Below are 17283 nucleotides of genomic sequence, written 5' to 3' on the forward strand. Positions count from 1 at the left end.
CTTTTGCCCTCGGAGATTGGGGAGAAGGAAGATGAAGGTATCCATCAGATTTTACACTTCTCCAAATAAGTATTACATGTACAGTGGTACCTCGCGTTACGTACCGTCCCCCTTACGTATGCTTCAGGTTATGAGCTCCACTAACCCGGAAGTAGATGCTTCCGGTTGCGACCTTTGCCCCGGGATGTGAATGGAAGTCGGCCGCTGGCAGCGTGGCACAGCCAGGAGTACCGTTAGTGAAAGCATGCTTCAAGTTACGAGCGGTTTCGGGTTACAAACGGACCTCCGGAATGGATTAAGTATGTAACACAGGGAACCACTGTACACTATAGGCATTTATGCCTCTATCCCACCACCTCGATTTGGTCCAGGAAGGAGATTTTTCCAAGGTTCTTCAGGGAGAATGGCTTTGCCCTCTGCCCACCCCCGCCAAACAAAAAAACAAAAAAGGATGCTAGGAGGGCCATTTGGAAGGGACTTATCAGCTGAGAATCTTGCCAGTGTGGAACAGGAAAAGGAAGAGAGCCATTTTTAAATCTAACATGCATCTAAGCCAACATGAGCATTGCAGCTGAATTACAGGCACAGAAAGTGCAATAAATATATCAGTATTATCTTGTGAAAACTGCTGCTAGCATCATACTGAAACTAATTCCAGACTAGCTATTTCGCCCAGTTCCATGTGTTTTGGCTAGCATCATTTTTATATTGCAAATGTGCAGTTTACAAATCCAAACTATCTGTGGATAATTAATAGTGTTCTGCATGTAGCACGTTTTGTCTTGAAAATAATGTTGAAAGTTAATAATAGCTTAGGGCCTGGATTACCACTTTCACTCTGCTCCTTATCATCACTTAAAACACCCAATCATTAAATTAAAATACTTTCAATCTGGAGATGTAGGTAGAAATGAAACCAAGTTTTAAATCTGTAAGAGTTCATATTGCAGGGGCCCAATGAGTGCAATTAAAACATACTGATTTGATGTTAGAGCTGAAGCTTGACCAATACATGTTGCTGCCCTAAGCTGGTAAAGTATGCAGAGAATTGCATCTCAGAATCCTCTGCAATATCATAGACAATGCTGGGGGTGGGGGCACAATCTTCTTCATTTGTACATAGCCTTATATGATCTGAGAACAGTGTCCAGAACTATCAGCAACATTGCAAAGGATTCTGGGAGAACCTCTCAGCTCATGCACTTCTTCAATGGATGTTCTAAGTCAGGGGTCAGCAAACGAAGGCCCATGGGCCGGATCCAGCCCAATTGCCCCCTGGATCTGGCCCACAAACGGTTCTGCAATCGCCGCTTGGATCGGTGCAATCGCCTCCCCCCCATTTGGGGGGGCACCATTTTTTGCAATTTTCCCCCTCCCTCCCTCACCGCGGTGTCGGCATCTCCTCCCTCCCTCTTCCTAATTTCTCCCTGCCCTGCAGAGGAAGGGGGCTGGGCTTTGATAGGAAGCCTCGCCATCTGCCTGCCGGCCTCTCCCCATGGCCACGCTGTGGGGTAGGTGCTGGCCCTGAGCCTGGCACCCGGGAAAGCTGGCCTGAAAAGGAGAGCCGCTACTGCCAGCTCCCAACTGCAAGCAGAGCGGTGGAGGAGATAGGCAGGGGGAGGGACTGGGGGACAGAGGGGGAGAGAGAGAAGTCCCCTTCACTGCGTGCTTTCCCTCCCGCTCATGCAGTCCAACCCGCCACTAGGTCTGGGGGACGGTGAACTGGCCCTCTCCAAAAAAAGTTTGCCAACCTCTATTCTAAGTAACTACTTGAGTTGTTCATGCAATTGTGATGAATGTGGAAGGGAAAGAAAGGAACAGAGAGACAGACCAAATATGTATAATGCTTCATTTAAAGAAGGGATGGGAAACCTGTGGCCCTCCAGATGTTGTTGGACACCAACTCTTTTCAGCACCAGCCAGCACAGCTAATGGTCAGGAATGATGTGCTCGGTCAAACAAAACTTCAAGGGCTACATTCCCCATTCTTGCTTTAAAGTAAGGGGCTTCGATGAATACTATAAAAAATAGTATTGCTGGTGTATAAAACATAGACTAGGAAGGAGTACACAGTCACCAAGGTATACCCAATGGGATTGGACTTTTGGGCAGGAAAGAGTTTGTATATCCCCATGAAACTGCTAGCCTGACCTTCAAGAATGGGGTAGAAATGCAATTCAGTTCACATTTAAAGGCCAACTTACCTAATTCACAATTTCTGAAACAATACAAGAACCAAAACACAGCCATCCTTTGAAATTAGCACTTCTCTGAATTTTGCAGTGGAGCTCTCCAACAAAATAATGTTTATAAAAAGGCATTATATTAGGAGAAAGTGAACATAAAAATGGATGTATTAGTGAAGATAAGCAATTTTAAGAAGAAATTGCTTGCAAAAAGGTGTACTTTAGTCAAAAACTGCATACAAAAATGTGCTTAAGCAGCAGAAATTCGAACTATACCTCTGATGAATTTTCATGAGGATTTCTTTATTACTGCTATTTATTGCAGAAATTTGGAAAGCTGAAATTAAGTTTGGAAAAATGAGAAACTGAGAGAACTGAAATGGACAGATCCATCCATCCCTAATTACCTTACACAAGGTTGTGCTACATTTTCAGAACTATAGATAAACAATAGTGCGATGTGGTTGAGCAGGACCTACAACAACAGAATTTTGACTATAGCAGTTCTATTTCTGTGGTCTAGAAATTCAAACATCAACAGCCTCCAATGTTAGTAACAGAAAAATGTGCATATTTTATATCATAGATTGAAGGGCAAATTTTCATGGTATAAAATATATTAAATTTTACTTAGGGAAATCAGCAAAGAAAATAAGTTGTAATAGTCTCAGTGATGTCTAAACTACACCACTGAAAGCAGCCTTTGACGTATTTTTTTTTTTAAAATCCCAAATGAATCACCTCCCAAATTAAATCCATTCCAGATTTCTAAGGGGAAAGTATGTTTTACAACATTGGTTCTAATTCCATGTCCATTTTGCTCTGCCTTTTCCCCTCGAATGAACCCATTTCACATGGAGTGCTATGCAGAGTTTGCATTTGGGATTGTGTGCATATCGTATTTCAAACAGACACACACACAGAGAGAGAGAGAAACTGTCCAGACTTAACAAAAAAAAGATGTTAAGTCACAAGAGAGGGATTGTTATAATCCCTTCTTTTTTTCTAAAGGGAGTGGTTATTACTTCCTGCCTTCTCCTCCCATGAATACTTCTCTTCTCTTCCTCCTCATATTATGTCTGTTAGTATACCCCAGTGTAAGACAGCCAAGACTAGTGCATGAGTATGCATCCTTATTCATACCGGCTGCTGAACTGTATGACTATGTGAACTTTTAAAAATGCATATGCTTTTGAATAGGATCAACATGCTTGTGAAACTCAAGGCTCTTTCTTTCAGGAACAAATGGGTTGAACGTAAGTAGCACTACAGTTATGGGAATCACATCCTCACTGTCCTGTGCATAGACTGATTCTCTACCCTCCCTTGTCCCACGTTGCATATGTAAGTAGGATTTTGCTGGGTCGGCTCCCCCTACCCAGCAGCAATATTTATTGTGCATTGTTTTTTGCCGTTCATCACTCTAACTTTTAGCTGTCTCCATTACACTTCCATTACTTAAGGAACAATATTCAAGCAGTGCCTGTTTTAATAATTACTCCTTAAAAAGAGGAGGATGGGTTAAACCAGTTTCTTTTGTGAAGTAGACAGCCTGACACATTCCCATTCCTTGGGATAATGGACCTTTGCATAACTAGAGCTGGCCAAGAACAGGTGATTTGTTGCCATAACAGCTAATAGTCAGAGATGTCCTTTGGAAGCAGTAACTTCAGCATAATGTACTCTATATTGCTATGTTCTAAATAAAAAACAACTCTTTATGAAACCAAAAACACAGCCATTGATTTGCCACATAAACTGATGTAGTGGTTGTTAATTCCAGGGTGGACTTTTGAGGTACTGGGCCACTACCAAATTAACACATAGATGTGAATTTGGTGAATTTTTCTGACATCCCTGGATGACACTTCCATTACAGTGGTGAGATTTTTTTGTCCTTTCTACCTGTTGTAGGATGATAAGTAAAATATCTGAATATTTAAAAAATAAAAAAATGGGTCATATCCTAAATATGTGAAAATTACAGTGGGAAGTCAGGTGATAACATTCCAGGAAACACTTTAAATAATAGGGCAATATTCAACTAAATAATTTTGTGAGCACTAGGAATACTGCTACTACAGCAGGACTTCACTCCCTCATGCACTCCCCATGACATCCCCAAGTCTACTCTGGAGCGCTGTGGGAAATCCCATGACATTTAGAGAAGGGTTTCCCAAACTTGGGTCTCCAGCTGTTTTTGGACATGATCTTGGGATTCAAAATTGAAGGTCAATGAGCATCACATATTAAAAAAAGAAAAAAACATGCCAATTCCTCTGTTCACTTCTATGTGCATTTAGAGGAGGGAGAACTACAAGAAGGAAGCACGATAACCGAAATCCTGGCCCAAATCTTGCAGCATGTAAAAATGGGGAGGGATACTAATAAATATGCACAGCCATTCTGTGAAGGCTCTCATTGGGTACACCAATGGGATTAGGTACACCAAAAAAATTTAAACAATTCAGTCTCCCAACCTTTCATTTAAAATTAAAATAAAGATCTAGCCCATTAGATCTGTCCACAAAGCAGATCTTTGGAACCATTCAAATAACTTTGGTTCCATGTACTTCTTTTTGCAGATTTTTCCATTGCATTTCCATATCTACCATGTCTACATTTGCATTTTTATTTTTTTACTCACCTATACACCTGGAGCCATCTGGGGATGTATAATATCCAGAAGGGCATTTGCAAAAGTAACTGCTAACTGTGTTGGAACATTCTCCCCCATCACAGATTCCAGGAATGGTATTGCACTCATCGATATCTACAGGTTTTTAAAAAGAAAATGAAAAAAAGGTTCAATCACGTTAGAACAATACCATCAAAACAGCAACTTTGTTGAGAATTGTACGGATGAGAATATTAATGACCCTTCATATTTGTAGTCACATCAATTAAATCTATTGCAATGAAAACTACTCCACACATTGGGAAATAGATGCATCATGTGAGTAAAACATGTGGATCTTACAAAACCTCATGTCCCTTGACCATAATACCAGGCATAAAATAAAGAAATTCCAAATTCAACAATCTTTGCTTTCAATTCCTAATTTCTGAATGTATGTTGATAATACCAAGGTTGCAAGTTATTGCCAAGGTTGCTGAAACAGTCGGAAAGGAGATTAAGCATATGTCAGGGAACTGTCATCTGAGACGAAGGAGGTGAAAGGGCTCATGGAGGGTGAGAGAGACCACTCAGCGGAGGAGGGGACCAGCAGGGGGAGAAGTGGAGTTACAAGGGAAAGTGAGTCGGAGGGAGGGCTCAGAGATACTTCAAGCGAGAACAGTGGAGAGGTTTCAGGACCTCCCGTAGGGACACCCACTCCTCGGCGGAAACTGTCACGCCGAGAGTCCAGAAGACGCGTTTCCGTTAAGGAGCTTTTATGCTGGAAGAAGTTCCGTAAACGCCCACTGTCCAATTCAACGAGCGATTGATGGAGCCATGCTTAAGGAGCTCCATCACAGACAGAGGTTTGGGAACTTAGCCAAACTCTGAGGGATCAGGATTTTACGCACAAGCAGCTCACCATCCCATCACAGCAATCGGACAGTCCCTGAAAGCAGCTTGTGCAGAGAGGCATCATGAGCAACCCAGCCGGAGCCGGAGGAGCAGCAGGAGCTGGAGAAGGTCCAACTCTGGAAGAAAGGTACAGAGTTTTGGAACTCCAGCTAGCAATGCAAACGGCGAGGCTAGAAGAAAGGAGGGCGCAGGATGCAGAAAAGGCAAAAGGCGCTACACTAGCAAGAAAGATGCCAGGAATGGTGCAGAAGTTTGGGGGGGACCCCAGGAACTACCAAGCCTTTAGGACAGAGATGCAGTATGCTCTTGAACTGCAGTTTAACGACTTTCCCGATGAGGCATCGCGAGTGGCGTTTGTGATTGGCCATCTCGAAGGGGGGGCGAGAGACTGGGTCCGGCCCCTGATGGCAGGGAATAGTGACATGCTGAAGGACGCGAGGAAGTTTTTTCGCGCCATGGATTTGATGTTTTCCAGCGAGATTGAACAGGGACTGGTGCGCAGACAATTGATGGCTTGCAAACAGGGGAGCCGATCGGTTCGTGAGTACTGGACTGAGTTTACAATGTTGATACATAAATTGGGGTGGGACCTATCGGCGGAACCCATTCAAATGCTCTTTGAAGAGGGGCTTTCTTCGGCGGTGAAAGACGAACTTTCCCGGGCGCCCAGGGCGGAGTCTATGGACCAGCTGACCAAATCAGCGCTGACCATTGGAGCGCGCCAGGAGGCAAGAGCCTTGGAGAAGCGGGAGGGGAAAGGAGAGCGTTGGAGGGATTTCCGCATTCCAGAGATTCCAGAACCCAGTTTCCCGCCCGGAGAGCCGATGGAAGTTGGAACAGCGCGCGCGCGCGCAGTTTCAAATCCCAGTGAAGGGAGGAAGAAGGAGGGAAAGAGCGCCAAGAAATGTTACCTCTGCCAGCAGCCAGGTCACTTTGCCAGAGTCTGCCCGCAAAGAAAGGAATGGCAAGGGATGGCGGGAGCTGTTGGGGGGAAGGAGGAGGAAGTCCAGGAGCCAGCAAAAGCCAACGCCTGTCTGCCACTGTCAGGGCACTGCAGACAGGCCAAGGAGCAGTAAAAGTGCCCACTCCGGAACCTCCAAGACCAGCTCTAGTAATAGAGGTGCTGCTAGAGCTGGCTAACGGATACCCACTAAAGACCAAGGCGCTGTTGGACTCAGGCAGCTCCTGTAATTTTATGAGCAAGGAGTTTGCAGCTGAACACCAGATACAGACACTCCCTTTAAGCAACCCCCTGCAGGTCACCACGATCGATGGGAGGGAGCTGTTGGGGGGAGAAGTTAGCCTACAGACCGTCCCAATGGTTATGAAGGTGGCAAGGCACACTGAAAGGATAGCGTTCAATGTAGCCACCCTGGGAGGGGCGCCAGTCATTTTGGGAATGAGCTGGCTAGCGTTGCATGACCCGCTAGTGGGCTGGCATCAGAGAGTGGTCTCCTTTGGGTCAGCACATTGCCTGGAACACTGCAAAGAGGGAAAGGTGCCAGAAGGGGCAAAAGCCTCCCTAGCAGGGATGGAAGTGGCGGACAAAGGGAAGGTGCCCAAACAATACGCTGACCTGAGCAAGGTCTTCAGCGAAAGGGAAGCAGATAAACTACCACCGCATAGAGACTTTGACTGCCAAATTAACCTGGTCCCTGGGGCCCAGCTGCCCGTGGGCAAGCTGTACGCCATGTCAGACAGGGAAATGCAGGAGTTGAGGGAGTTTATTGACAAAAACCTGAAGAGAGGTTTCATCAGAGAGTCCAGAGCGGTGGGGGGCAGCCCAGTGTTTTTTGTGGACAAAAAAAACACGGATAAACCGAGATTGATCGTGGACTACCGGCGGCTAAATGCCGTGTCAGAACCAGTGACTTTCCCCATGCCCAGGATTGATGACATTTTGACCAGGGTGAGGAAGGGAAAGATATTCACGAAACTGGACCTGAGAGGAGCGTACAACCTGATACGAATAAAGAAGGGGGATGAATGGAAGACAACGATATTCACCCCCCTAGGGGCTTTCGAATATCTCGTTATGCCCTTTGGATTACAAGCAGGCTCCGCCTGTTTTCAATCGCTCATGAACCATGTACTGGGACCTTTGCTCTACAAGAATTGCGTGGCCTTCCTCGATGACGTGCTGATATATTCAGAGAATGAGGAGCAGCATGTAAAGGATGTCAGGGAAGTGCTGAGCCAGCTGCAAGCAAACCAGTTGTGGGTGAAATTGGAGAAGTGTCAGTTCCACGCCAAGGAGGTGGAATTCCTGGGGTACCGCTTATCAGACAAGGGATTAGCCATGGATCCAGGCAAGGTACAGGCGGTGCTGGAATGGAAGACACCGAAAACGAAAAAAGATGTGCAAAGGTTCTTAGGGTTTGGGAACTTTTACCGTAAATTCATCAAGAACTTTGCCCACTTAACGGCTCCCATCACGGACTGTCTAAGCAGCAAGAAGAAATTCGTTTGGACGGCGGAGGCGGAGCACGCTTTTGAGGAATTGAAAAAGGCATTCGCTTCGGAAGAACAGCTCCTGCATGTGGATTTACAAAAACCCATGAGAGTGGAAACTGATGCCTCAGACCGGGCGGTGGGGGCGGTGCTGCTTCAGCCAGGGAGCAATAAGTCGGAATGGAGACCGTGTGCCTTCTTTTCGCGTAAGCTGAACAAATCCGAGAGGAATTACACGGTATATGACCGAGAACTACTCGCCATTCACGAAGCGTTCCGGAGATGGAGACACTTACTAATTGGCGCACAGCATAAGGTGCAAGTGTGTACGGACCACAAGAATTTGGAGTATTGGAGAACGGCACGAGTGCTCAACCAACGACAAGTGAGATGGGCCCAGGAGTTCTCCAAATTCCATTTTGAAATCTGCTATGTGCCAGGTCCAGAAAACATCAGAGCGGACGCTCTCTCTCGCAAACCTGAATATTTGGAGGGGGAGGGAGCGCCAGAAGAGAGACATATTATCCCAGAGGACCACTGGGTGTGTGGTGCGGCCTGGGTGGGGCAAAGAGAACTGGTAGAGGGAACGGTAAATGATGAGTACGCCCAGGAGAAGCTCAGAGGTTTAAGGAGAGAGGGAGAAGACCCCGGAGGTTTTGAAGAAAGAAACGGGGCATTGTATTACAAAGGGGCGCTATATATACCCGAAGGGGAATTGAGGGGGAGAGTACTCAAACAGCTGCACGACAATCCCACAGCGGGGCATTTTGGGCAACACAAGACCATGTGGTTGGTGACCAGGGAGTTTTGGTGGCCCAAGGTGAGGGAGGATGTACGGGAGTATGTGAGAAGGTGTGACCAATGCCAGAGAGCCAAAGGAGAAAGGCGGGCACCAGCGGGGTTACTAGAACCGTTACCCACACCAGAACGACCGTGGGAGGCGGTGTCGATAGATTTTATGACTGATCTGCCCAAATCCCAGGGGAAAACCGCCATACTAGTCGTAGTAGACCAGTTAACTAAGATGGGTCACTTTGTAGCTTGCTCACATGCAGTCACGGCGGAAGAGACAGCAAAATTGTTTGTAGAACATATTTTTAGGCTGCATGGCGCCCCCTTGAGGGTGGTTTCCGACAGAGGGAAACAGTTCACGTCCAGATTCTGGAGGAAGCTTATGAGCTTGTTGCACGTAGAGGTCAACTTTTCGACTGCCAGGCACCCTGAGACCAATGGGCAGGCGGAGAGGGCAAACGGTATCCTTCAACAATACCTGAGGTGTTATGTCAATGACAGAGAAAACGATTGGGTCGAAAAGTTGGCACTAGCGGAATTTGCTTACAATAATGCAGAGAATGTGTCCACAGGGATGAGCCCCTTTTTGGCTAATTATGGGTGCCACCCCAGGGCGTTTCCAGGGGAAGGAGGAGAGAGATGGAGTGTTCCGGCCGCTGAACTTTTTGTAGAAGAAATGGAAGCGATCCATCGTCAACTCCAACACAACTTAGAAAGGGCCAAAGAAGAATATAAGAGGCAGGCAGACAAGAGCAGAAGGGAAGGTGAAACAATTAGGGTGGGGAGTCGGGTCTGGCTATCAACCCAAGGGTTGCCGTTCAAGGGGAGTTGCAAGAAATTGAGACCCAAAAGATTGGGACCATTTGAGGTCATCCAACAGGTCAACCCAGTGGCTTTCAGACTCCGGTTACCGAACCACATGAAACTGCACCCAGTATTCCACAGGTCATTACTGTCACCATACAGGGGGGAAGGTGAAGGGGTGTCCACACGGGGGCCAGCCATAGAAGAAAGGGAAAGCCGCAACTATGTGGCGGAAATCATCGACTCCAGGTGGAAGGGTAATCAGGTGGAGTATTTGGTCACGTGGGAAGGGGAACCGGAGTCGGAAAACACCTGGGTGAAGGCAGAGGAGGTCCATGACGAGGTCTTGATCGAAACGTTCCACCAAAGGTTCCCCAGGAAACCTCAGACAGTAGCGAGGTTCCGGAGGGAGTACTTTGGCACCACCAACGATGAGGAGGAACTGGAGGGATTCAGGGAATCGGAGTTGGAAGGGGGTACAGACTCCGAGGAGGAGGAGTACTTGGAAACCGGGAACAGCAAAAGGTGGAGGGAAGTGTTCGAAACTTCGGAAGATGAGGGAGGTTCCTTCAGGGGTTTTGCTCCCTCGCCTCCCGCAGAGGAGGGGAGGGAAGGGGGTGAAGGGGGCCCTAGAGGGGAGGTGGATGTCAGGGAACTGTCATCTGAGACGAAGGAGGTGAAAGGGCTCATGGAGGGTGAGAGAGACCACTCAGCGGAGGAGGGGACCAGCAGGGGGAGAAGTGGAGTTACAAGGGAAAGTGAGTCGGAGGGAGGGCTCAGAGATACTTCAAGCGAGAACAGTGGAGAGGTTTCAGGACCTCCCGTAGGGACACCCACTCCTCGGCGGAAACTGTCACGCCGAGAGTCCAGAAGACGCGTTTCCGTTAAGGAGCTTTTATGCTGGAAGAAGTTCCGTAAACGCCCACTGTCCAATTCAACGAGCGATTGATGGAGCCATGCTTAAGGAGCTCCATCACAGACAGAGGTTTGGGAACTTAGCCAAACTCTGAGGGATCAGGATTTTACGCACAAGCAGCTCACCATCCCATCACAGCATAGTTAGCAAAAGAAGCTCAGTTTACATTCCAAATGCCTGGAGTGAACAAAAAAGGTTTTAACCTTATGCCTAAATGAGACCAATTATGACAAGTGCTGATGGTGGGCTTGCCTCCAGAAGCAGGACACAACTGAATACCACTATTATTGACCTCATGCCCTTCTTAAAGGCTTCCTGAAAGCATATGACAGGCTATGGGAGGTCAGGGGTGGGGTGGAAATGGGACTCTAGGCTAGATGCAGGTTTTGGTCTGATCCAGACGAGCTCTTATATTCACATCACAGGCTCCACTCACACTTTCTGAATACTTCACATATTCGAAGCAGCAGTTGAACTAGGCTTAATTTGTGCCAGGGTTCAACCCCAGAAGAATAGGCAAACATGGGACTCAGCTACATTTGTAAAGATAAAGCACTTTACATGCATCATAACACTGTGACACCAGCTGGCGCTATGGAGTCCCATCTTTCGCCAATGGGATTTCCCTGTATGACGTTTACAATGCGTTTAACTTAATTGTTGTTGTTTTTTTATGTGTGTAGATCCAGCCATGGTCTGAACAAATGCTAAGTATATTTTCTTCACCTGTGAGTAAAAAGAGAGACTTCACAGATCATGAATTGAGGTGAGGGGGATTTACCAGATCAGAGGGTAGCATTTCCTAACAGTTGTCGATAAATCTAATAGTTTTCTTTTTCTAGGAATCAAGCCCTGAGCAAGAGAGTCGTCATGTCATGGGAGTAACCATAGTGCTGCAGACAATACACAAGATAGATTTCAGTCTCTTTTAAAAAAGCACATAATGTTTTTAATGGGCTTACTTTTTGTCTCCTATTGCTAATGTCTGGAAAGTCATCAGCCATATTTGCCGTTACCTCAGTGAAACCAAAGTGCTTAAACTGATGACAATGGTATTTATATTAATGTCAACAGCACTATAAACAGTGAAAGGCTGTTTGGGTTAGGCTCAGCCTTAAAATAAAACCTGGAGATTTTGCTTTCAATAAGACCAGACCCTCTGTAAACAGAGGCAACACTAGCTTGAAGATAAACAGTAGGGAACTTAAGTCAGAAAATACTTGAATCTAATCCATTTGCAACTAACCCCTCCCCCCCATGCCTCAATGAATCAGGACTCGGTTCATACCAAAAATTTTAGTTGCTACACTGGATTCCTATTTTAGTTGCTAAGATTTTAGGAACACCTAGAGGGTTAGAATCTGTTTGAGGAGCCGAAATCCACCCAGCACTGCACTCAGGAAGAAAGCAGCAAGTGATCTTGCCTCCATATGTGCACAGCCATTGGTGAACTAAGGTCAATTGTTATAGTGGATTGTCCAAATCAGAGGCAAATAATAATAGTGTCAAGGTCAGCAGAGGTTACCCGTCAGGAATTCAATACCATAAGCTTCTGGTAAATACTACCAGTGAAGCAACACATTTGAAGAGTCAAAGGCAACAGGGAGAGCCAATGAGCACCTCATTCAAAATGGAAACAGGCCTGTGTTTTGTGCTTGGATGCACAGCATTCAAATTTGTTGTTGTTGTTTAGTCGTTTAGTCGTGTCCGACTCTTCGTGACCCCATGGACCAGAGCACGCCAGGCACTTCTGTCTTCCACTGCCTCCCGCAGTTTGTTCAGACTCATGTTTGTAGCTTCGAAGACACTATCCAACCATCTCGTCCTCTGTCGTCCCCTTCTCCTTGTGCCCTCCATCTTTCCCAACATCAGGGTCTTTTCCAGGGAGTCTTCTCTTCTCATGAGGTGGCCAAAGTATTGGAGCCTCAGCTTCACGATCTGTCCTTCCAGTGAGCACTCAGGGCTGATTTCCTTCAGAATGGAGAGGTTTGATCTTCTTGCAGTCCATGGGACTCTCAAGAGTCTCCTCCAGCACCATAATTCAAAAGCATCAATTCTTCGGCGATCAGCCTTCTTTATGGTCCAGCTCTCACTTCCATAAATCACTACTGGGAAAACCATAGCTTTAACTATACGGACCTTTGTTGGCATCACCTTGCCAACAAAGGTCCGTATAGCATTCAAATTACAGGAAAGCTATTTCCCGTTCCTGGGGAAATGTCATTGAGAGCTGGGAGCAAGCCCTCCCCAAGCGTCCAGGGCAGGATTGCCCCTGCACCATTGAATGGTCCTCAGCCACGTCACCCTTAGGCCATCCAATTCGGACAGTCCGGGGGCATGGCACAGGCTATTTAAACTGCCCACGGCCAAGGACTCGCCCCTGTTTTTCTCCCTGCTTGGCCAGTTCTCGGGCCCTCTCTCCCTTAGGTTAGACTCTTTTATTTCTTGACTTTGCTATAGACCTCGGTTGGTCGCCTTGGTTGTCCAAGGGGCCTGGTAGGAATTTTTCCACTTGGCAAATTGGCACCGGCCATTTGGTTTTTTCCGCCTACCTCGTAGCAAATTGTCACAACTTTGTAAGGTTTGGTGGTTAGGCATTGGAGTATTAGGTTGAAAGGGAGGGGAGGTAGTAGCAATCACCTACCCCTCCTAATTCAAGGGTATTCCATTAAAGGAAGCCAGGGGGTGTGGTCTCTGTCCGAAGCCCCAGACGGAGCGCTAGGGCCATGGCACGACCCCTAGCGGTGACCCTGGGGGAGTCCCTAGTTGATGTGAATCAGCAGGGCTCCCTCTACTGGTGGTTAACCCTTCCAAGACTCCTGCAGACAGGCAGGAGTCAGATACAGCCGTGTGGTTTCCAATACCTAAGCCAATACATCTCACATTCTGTAACCAATAAAGTTGTGGCCTTTTTCGCCCATTAACCAAAAATACTGTTTCATGTGTCTTTATTCCACTTCCTGGGAGGGTTTGGGACTTTGCCATGCAAGAGCAGATGAGATCCAGGGCTTGTTCACATTTCAGTATTAGTTGATAATCCACTCCTCCCTCCCCCATTCAAATTAGACTGGAGTAGTCCAAAACCTGCACATAATTGATTTAATATATGAGGAGCAACTTTGATTTTTCCCCATTCATACCAACAGGTGTTCCCTTTTTTGCTTGTCCCTGTTTTCTAATTTGTTGATTCTATTGTGCCAGGTAAGTAAAGACAGGGCATATGCGCAAATAGGTGCTGGTGTGGCCTGCATTTAAAAAAAAAAATTCCCCACCCAGGAAGTGCACAAAAGCACACAGTCAGTGAGTTATAAACTCTCAGCACACTGTTTTTAATGTGGTTTGCTTGTGCAGTTTTCTGGTTTTTTCAAATCTGTAGGAGATATATATATATATATATTGATAAGTTCCATTCAGGAGTGCACCATAAATAGTTACGAACACAGCCAAGAACAGAAATGAAAGTACTACTGAGAAAGTAGTGGCCATGAGAGTAGCAGAAAGTGACAACTGATCTAGCCACTGAACAAATAATCTGTTACCCTGAGTAGATCAGTTTTGAGCCTGATTCCCCCTAAATTATCAGATTATCCTCATATTGGCTTAACATGAAATTATAGAAGGAAACCCTCACAATTGGTGTTGCTTGAAAGTAACTGTATTCTTATATAAGTTGCATAGTCCCCATGACAAAAAGCTGCAAACACATAGTAAACTCCCATGTGATCAAGTCCCCAGTCCCTTTAACTTTAGTGAGAGTCCTTAAGGTCCTGATTTTGGAAGGCTAGAGGAAAAGCATGATTTGGGTAAAACTGGAAGGAAGCATGGTGTGGCAGTTACAGGCTTCATCACAGTTCCCTCTGTCTTCCCCCCTCTCCCCACAATTCAGGTATTGAGGATACAGCATCCATGTCTTGAATTGCACTTGCACTGACTTAACATTAGTCTTTATGCTCCTATAAGATCAACAAGCTTTTAAAGGGGTGCTAAAGAAAAGTTCAACATCTTCTCAAACTACATTTCTATCTGCTAAGCTTATGAATGGAGTACTGACCAAGACAGGTATAAAGCGCCTGATTGAATGAATGACTCTTCATTGTTGTCCCAACATACCAACATCTTAATAAGGGTTTTCAAACAGAACATCCATTCATTCCAGCTGATGTTCTGCTACATCATGTACCTATCAAAAGTGGTGGGTTCTCCCCTATATTATCCAACCTATGAGACCTTAAATATAACTGCAGCACTGTATACACACTTTGTGGCATGCAGGATTACAGTTTTGTAAGCGTGAATGTTTTAAGGAAGATCCAAGTTTAGCATCCCACTGAGGCTACATTCGTCACAATCATACGTTTTGAATGCGTTATAAACATCCCAACACCAGATGGTGCCAGAGGGCAAAAAGGAGTTTATATGGATTTTTACATAGGCTTTTTTGTTGTTGTAACGATTTAATTTCTGACTTACTTACTCCGTTTCTAACCTGTGTCTAGATCCACCCTTCCTCTCCAAATCCTGACAGTCCTATCCACAACCCATTAAATAAGAGAATCTAGATTTAAACAGATTTAAGCCAATGGGGCTAAATTGCGGTATCTCAATTCCACATAATCCAGTTTAACTGGTTTTTGAATCAAGATGTCACTGAATTTAACTCTAGAAACACTACCAGTGATTCCTGTGTTTGAGAAGTTGCAACTTCTACCTTTGGCTGCCTTTTTGCCAACAGCACTGGCAGACAGAATGAAAACCGTATTTGTCTGGAGCAAATTCTTTGCAAATTGGTTTACATAAGATAAAATAAAAATGACAAAGGAGTTGTTGTATAAATATTATTATTATACCAAGATTTATATTTCCTCTGTTATATGGCACCCAATTTGCAGAGTCTTAAAGGGGTCTTACATTCAGGATGAGCTGTGTGATATTACAAGGGTTTATGCTTTACTTATGTATAGTTCCCATTGACCTTCATGAATAATTTACCAAAGGGAACACTTTCCTTCCTTCTTCTAAATAAATCCATTGAAACACATGTACACTGCTGAATGAGCTATGATGTTAAATAAGCTACGAAGCACAGCCCATGCGAAATGTTACTTTATTGGGATGGAGGAGTAAAGTAAGATCTGTGGGTTTTCAGAGAGGAAAGAATGGGATTGATTGAAATAAGAGAGATACTGTCTGATAATATGCATGCGTATTTATGTGGACACGGGTAGCGCTGTGGTCTAAACCACTAAGCCTCTTGGGCCTGGCGATCAGAAGGTTGGCAATTCGAATTCGTGCAACGGGGTGAGCTCCCGTTGATCTGTCCCAGGTTCTGCCAAGCTAGCAGTTCAAAAGCACGCCAGTGCAAGTAGATAAATAGGCACTGCTGTGCTGGGAAGGTAAATGAGATTTCTGTGCACTCTAGCACTTTTCACAGTGTTCCATTGCGCCAGAAGCAGTTTAGTCCTGCTGGCCACATGACCCAGAAAGCTGTCTGTGGACAAACACCGACTCCCTCTGCCTGAAAGCGAGATGAGCGCCGCAACCCCATTGTTGCCTTTGACTGGACTCAACTGTCCAGAGGTCCTTTACTTTTTTACCTAAATTTATGTGATTCGGAGTGGGCAAGAGAAGGCAGAGAAAGTATCATTTGCATGGCCCTTCCTTTATGTACAATAATGTCCAAGGATAAAGTGCAATATGGGGAGAGCAATGGGGATATAAAAAGCTTCAGCATAGCTTTCTCCTGTTCCAACCTTTCACATAGTTATAAATCAAAATATTGTCAAAATATGTTCCCCTTTCATTTAATTCTGACCTACTGCCACAGTTATACTAGTCTAGATGTTGTGGTGGTGGTGGTTGTATTTCTACCCCACCCATTTGGCTGGGTTTCCCCAGCCACTCACATAAAAATACTGGTGGGGAAATGGAAGTGTCACGAAAGGCTAGAAATGAAATAGATTTTATGCACAGAGAGAGATAATACTGAAATGCCCTTTGTGTAATTTATATTTCCATACTTGTGTGAAGAAATGTTTGAAATACTGTTTGCTTCAAATGTGAAAACATTTCCCCTTATTTTCAAATGAAGGTTCTGAAAGGACTTACCATCACATTTCTGTGTCACTTCATTAAACTTATGTCCAGCTGGGCACTTGCACTCAAAAGATCCAACAGTATTAATGCAATTTCCCCCTTGACAGATTCCAGGGATAGCTTGGCACTCATCCACATCTATCATGCAAAAGGGGTGGGGGAGAAAAACCACACACACAAAAAGAACTGTTAACAATTTGACCACTCAAAAATTAAAAACAAATTCACTGTTCCCACATCATCTTGTAAGGTTTCTTGACTGGAAGAAAGTACAACTTTTTTGGAAATTATTAAGGTGTTTTTTTTAAGATTAATTTAGTACAGTCTCCCTAAGTACTTTCTATTTTAAAAAGTAACACAAAGAAATTTCAGCCATTGTCGTATTTAAGTATATACCATCAAACTACATGGGGTACAAAATATATGACGCTAGGCCCCTTGCTTAGCATCCTATGGTCAGTATTTCATCAAGCATGTAAAGAAAAGTAAAACCCAATGTCATCCTTAAT

General features: G+C 45.1%; 1 protein-coding gene across 6 annotated transcripts in view; it reads right to left on the reverse strand.

Annotated features, from left to right (window-relative positions):
- The window catches only part of FBN1 (fibrillin 1), a 215471-nt gene that overhangs the window by 116898 nt on the left and 81290 nt on the right, over nt 1–17283 (reverse strand). For all 6 annotated transcript variants that reach the window (XR_014541581.1, XM_083586070.1, XM_083586072.1 and 3 more), the window contains exons 8-9: nt 16787–16912; nt 4834–4959 (exon numbers count right to left, since the gene is read on the reverse strand). Coding sequence is in view for 5 of the 6 variants with exons in the window: in XM_083586070.1 (XP_083442196.1) it covers nt 4834–4959; nt 16787–16912 (252 nt within the window). In the remaining variant the exon portion in view is untranslated. The remainder of the gene's footprint in view (nt 1–4833; nt 4960–16786; nt 16913–17283) is intronic.

The sequence above is a fragment of the Podarcis filfolensis genome (genome assembly GCF_964270895.1).
Source record: "Podarcis filfolensis genome assembly, chromosome: 14".
NCBI classification, from domain to species: Eukaryota; Metazoa; Chordata; class Lepidosauria; order Squamata; family Lacertidae; genus Podarcis; species Podarcis filfolensis.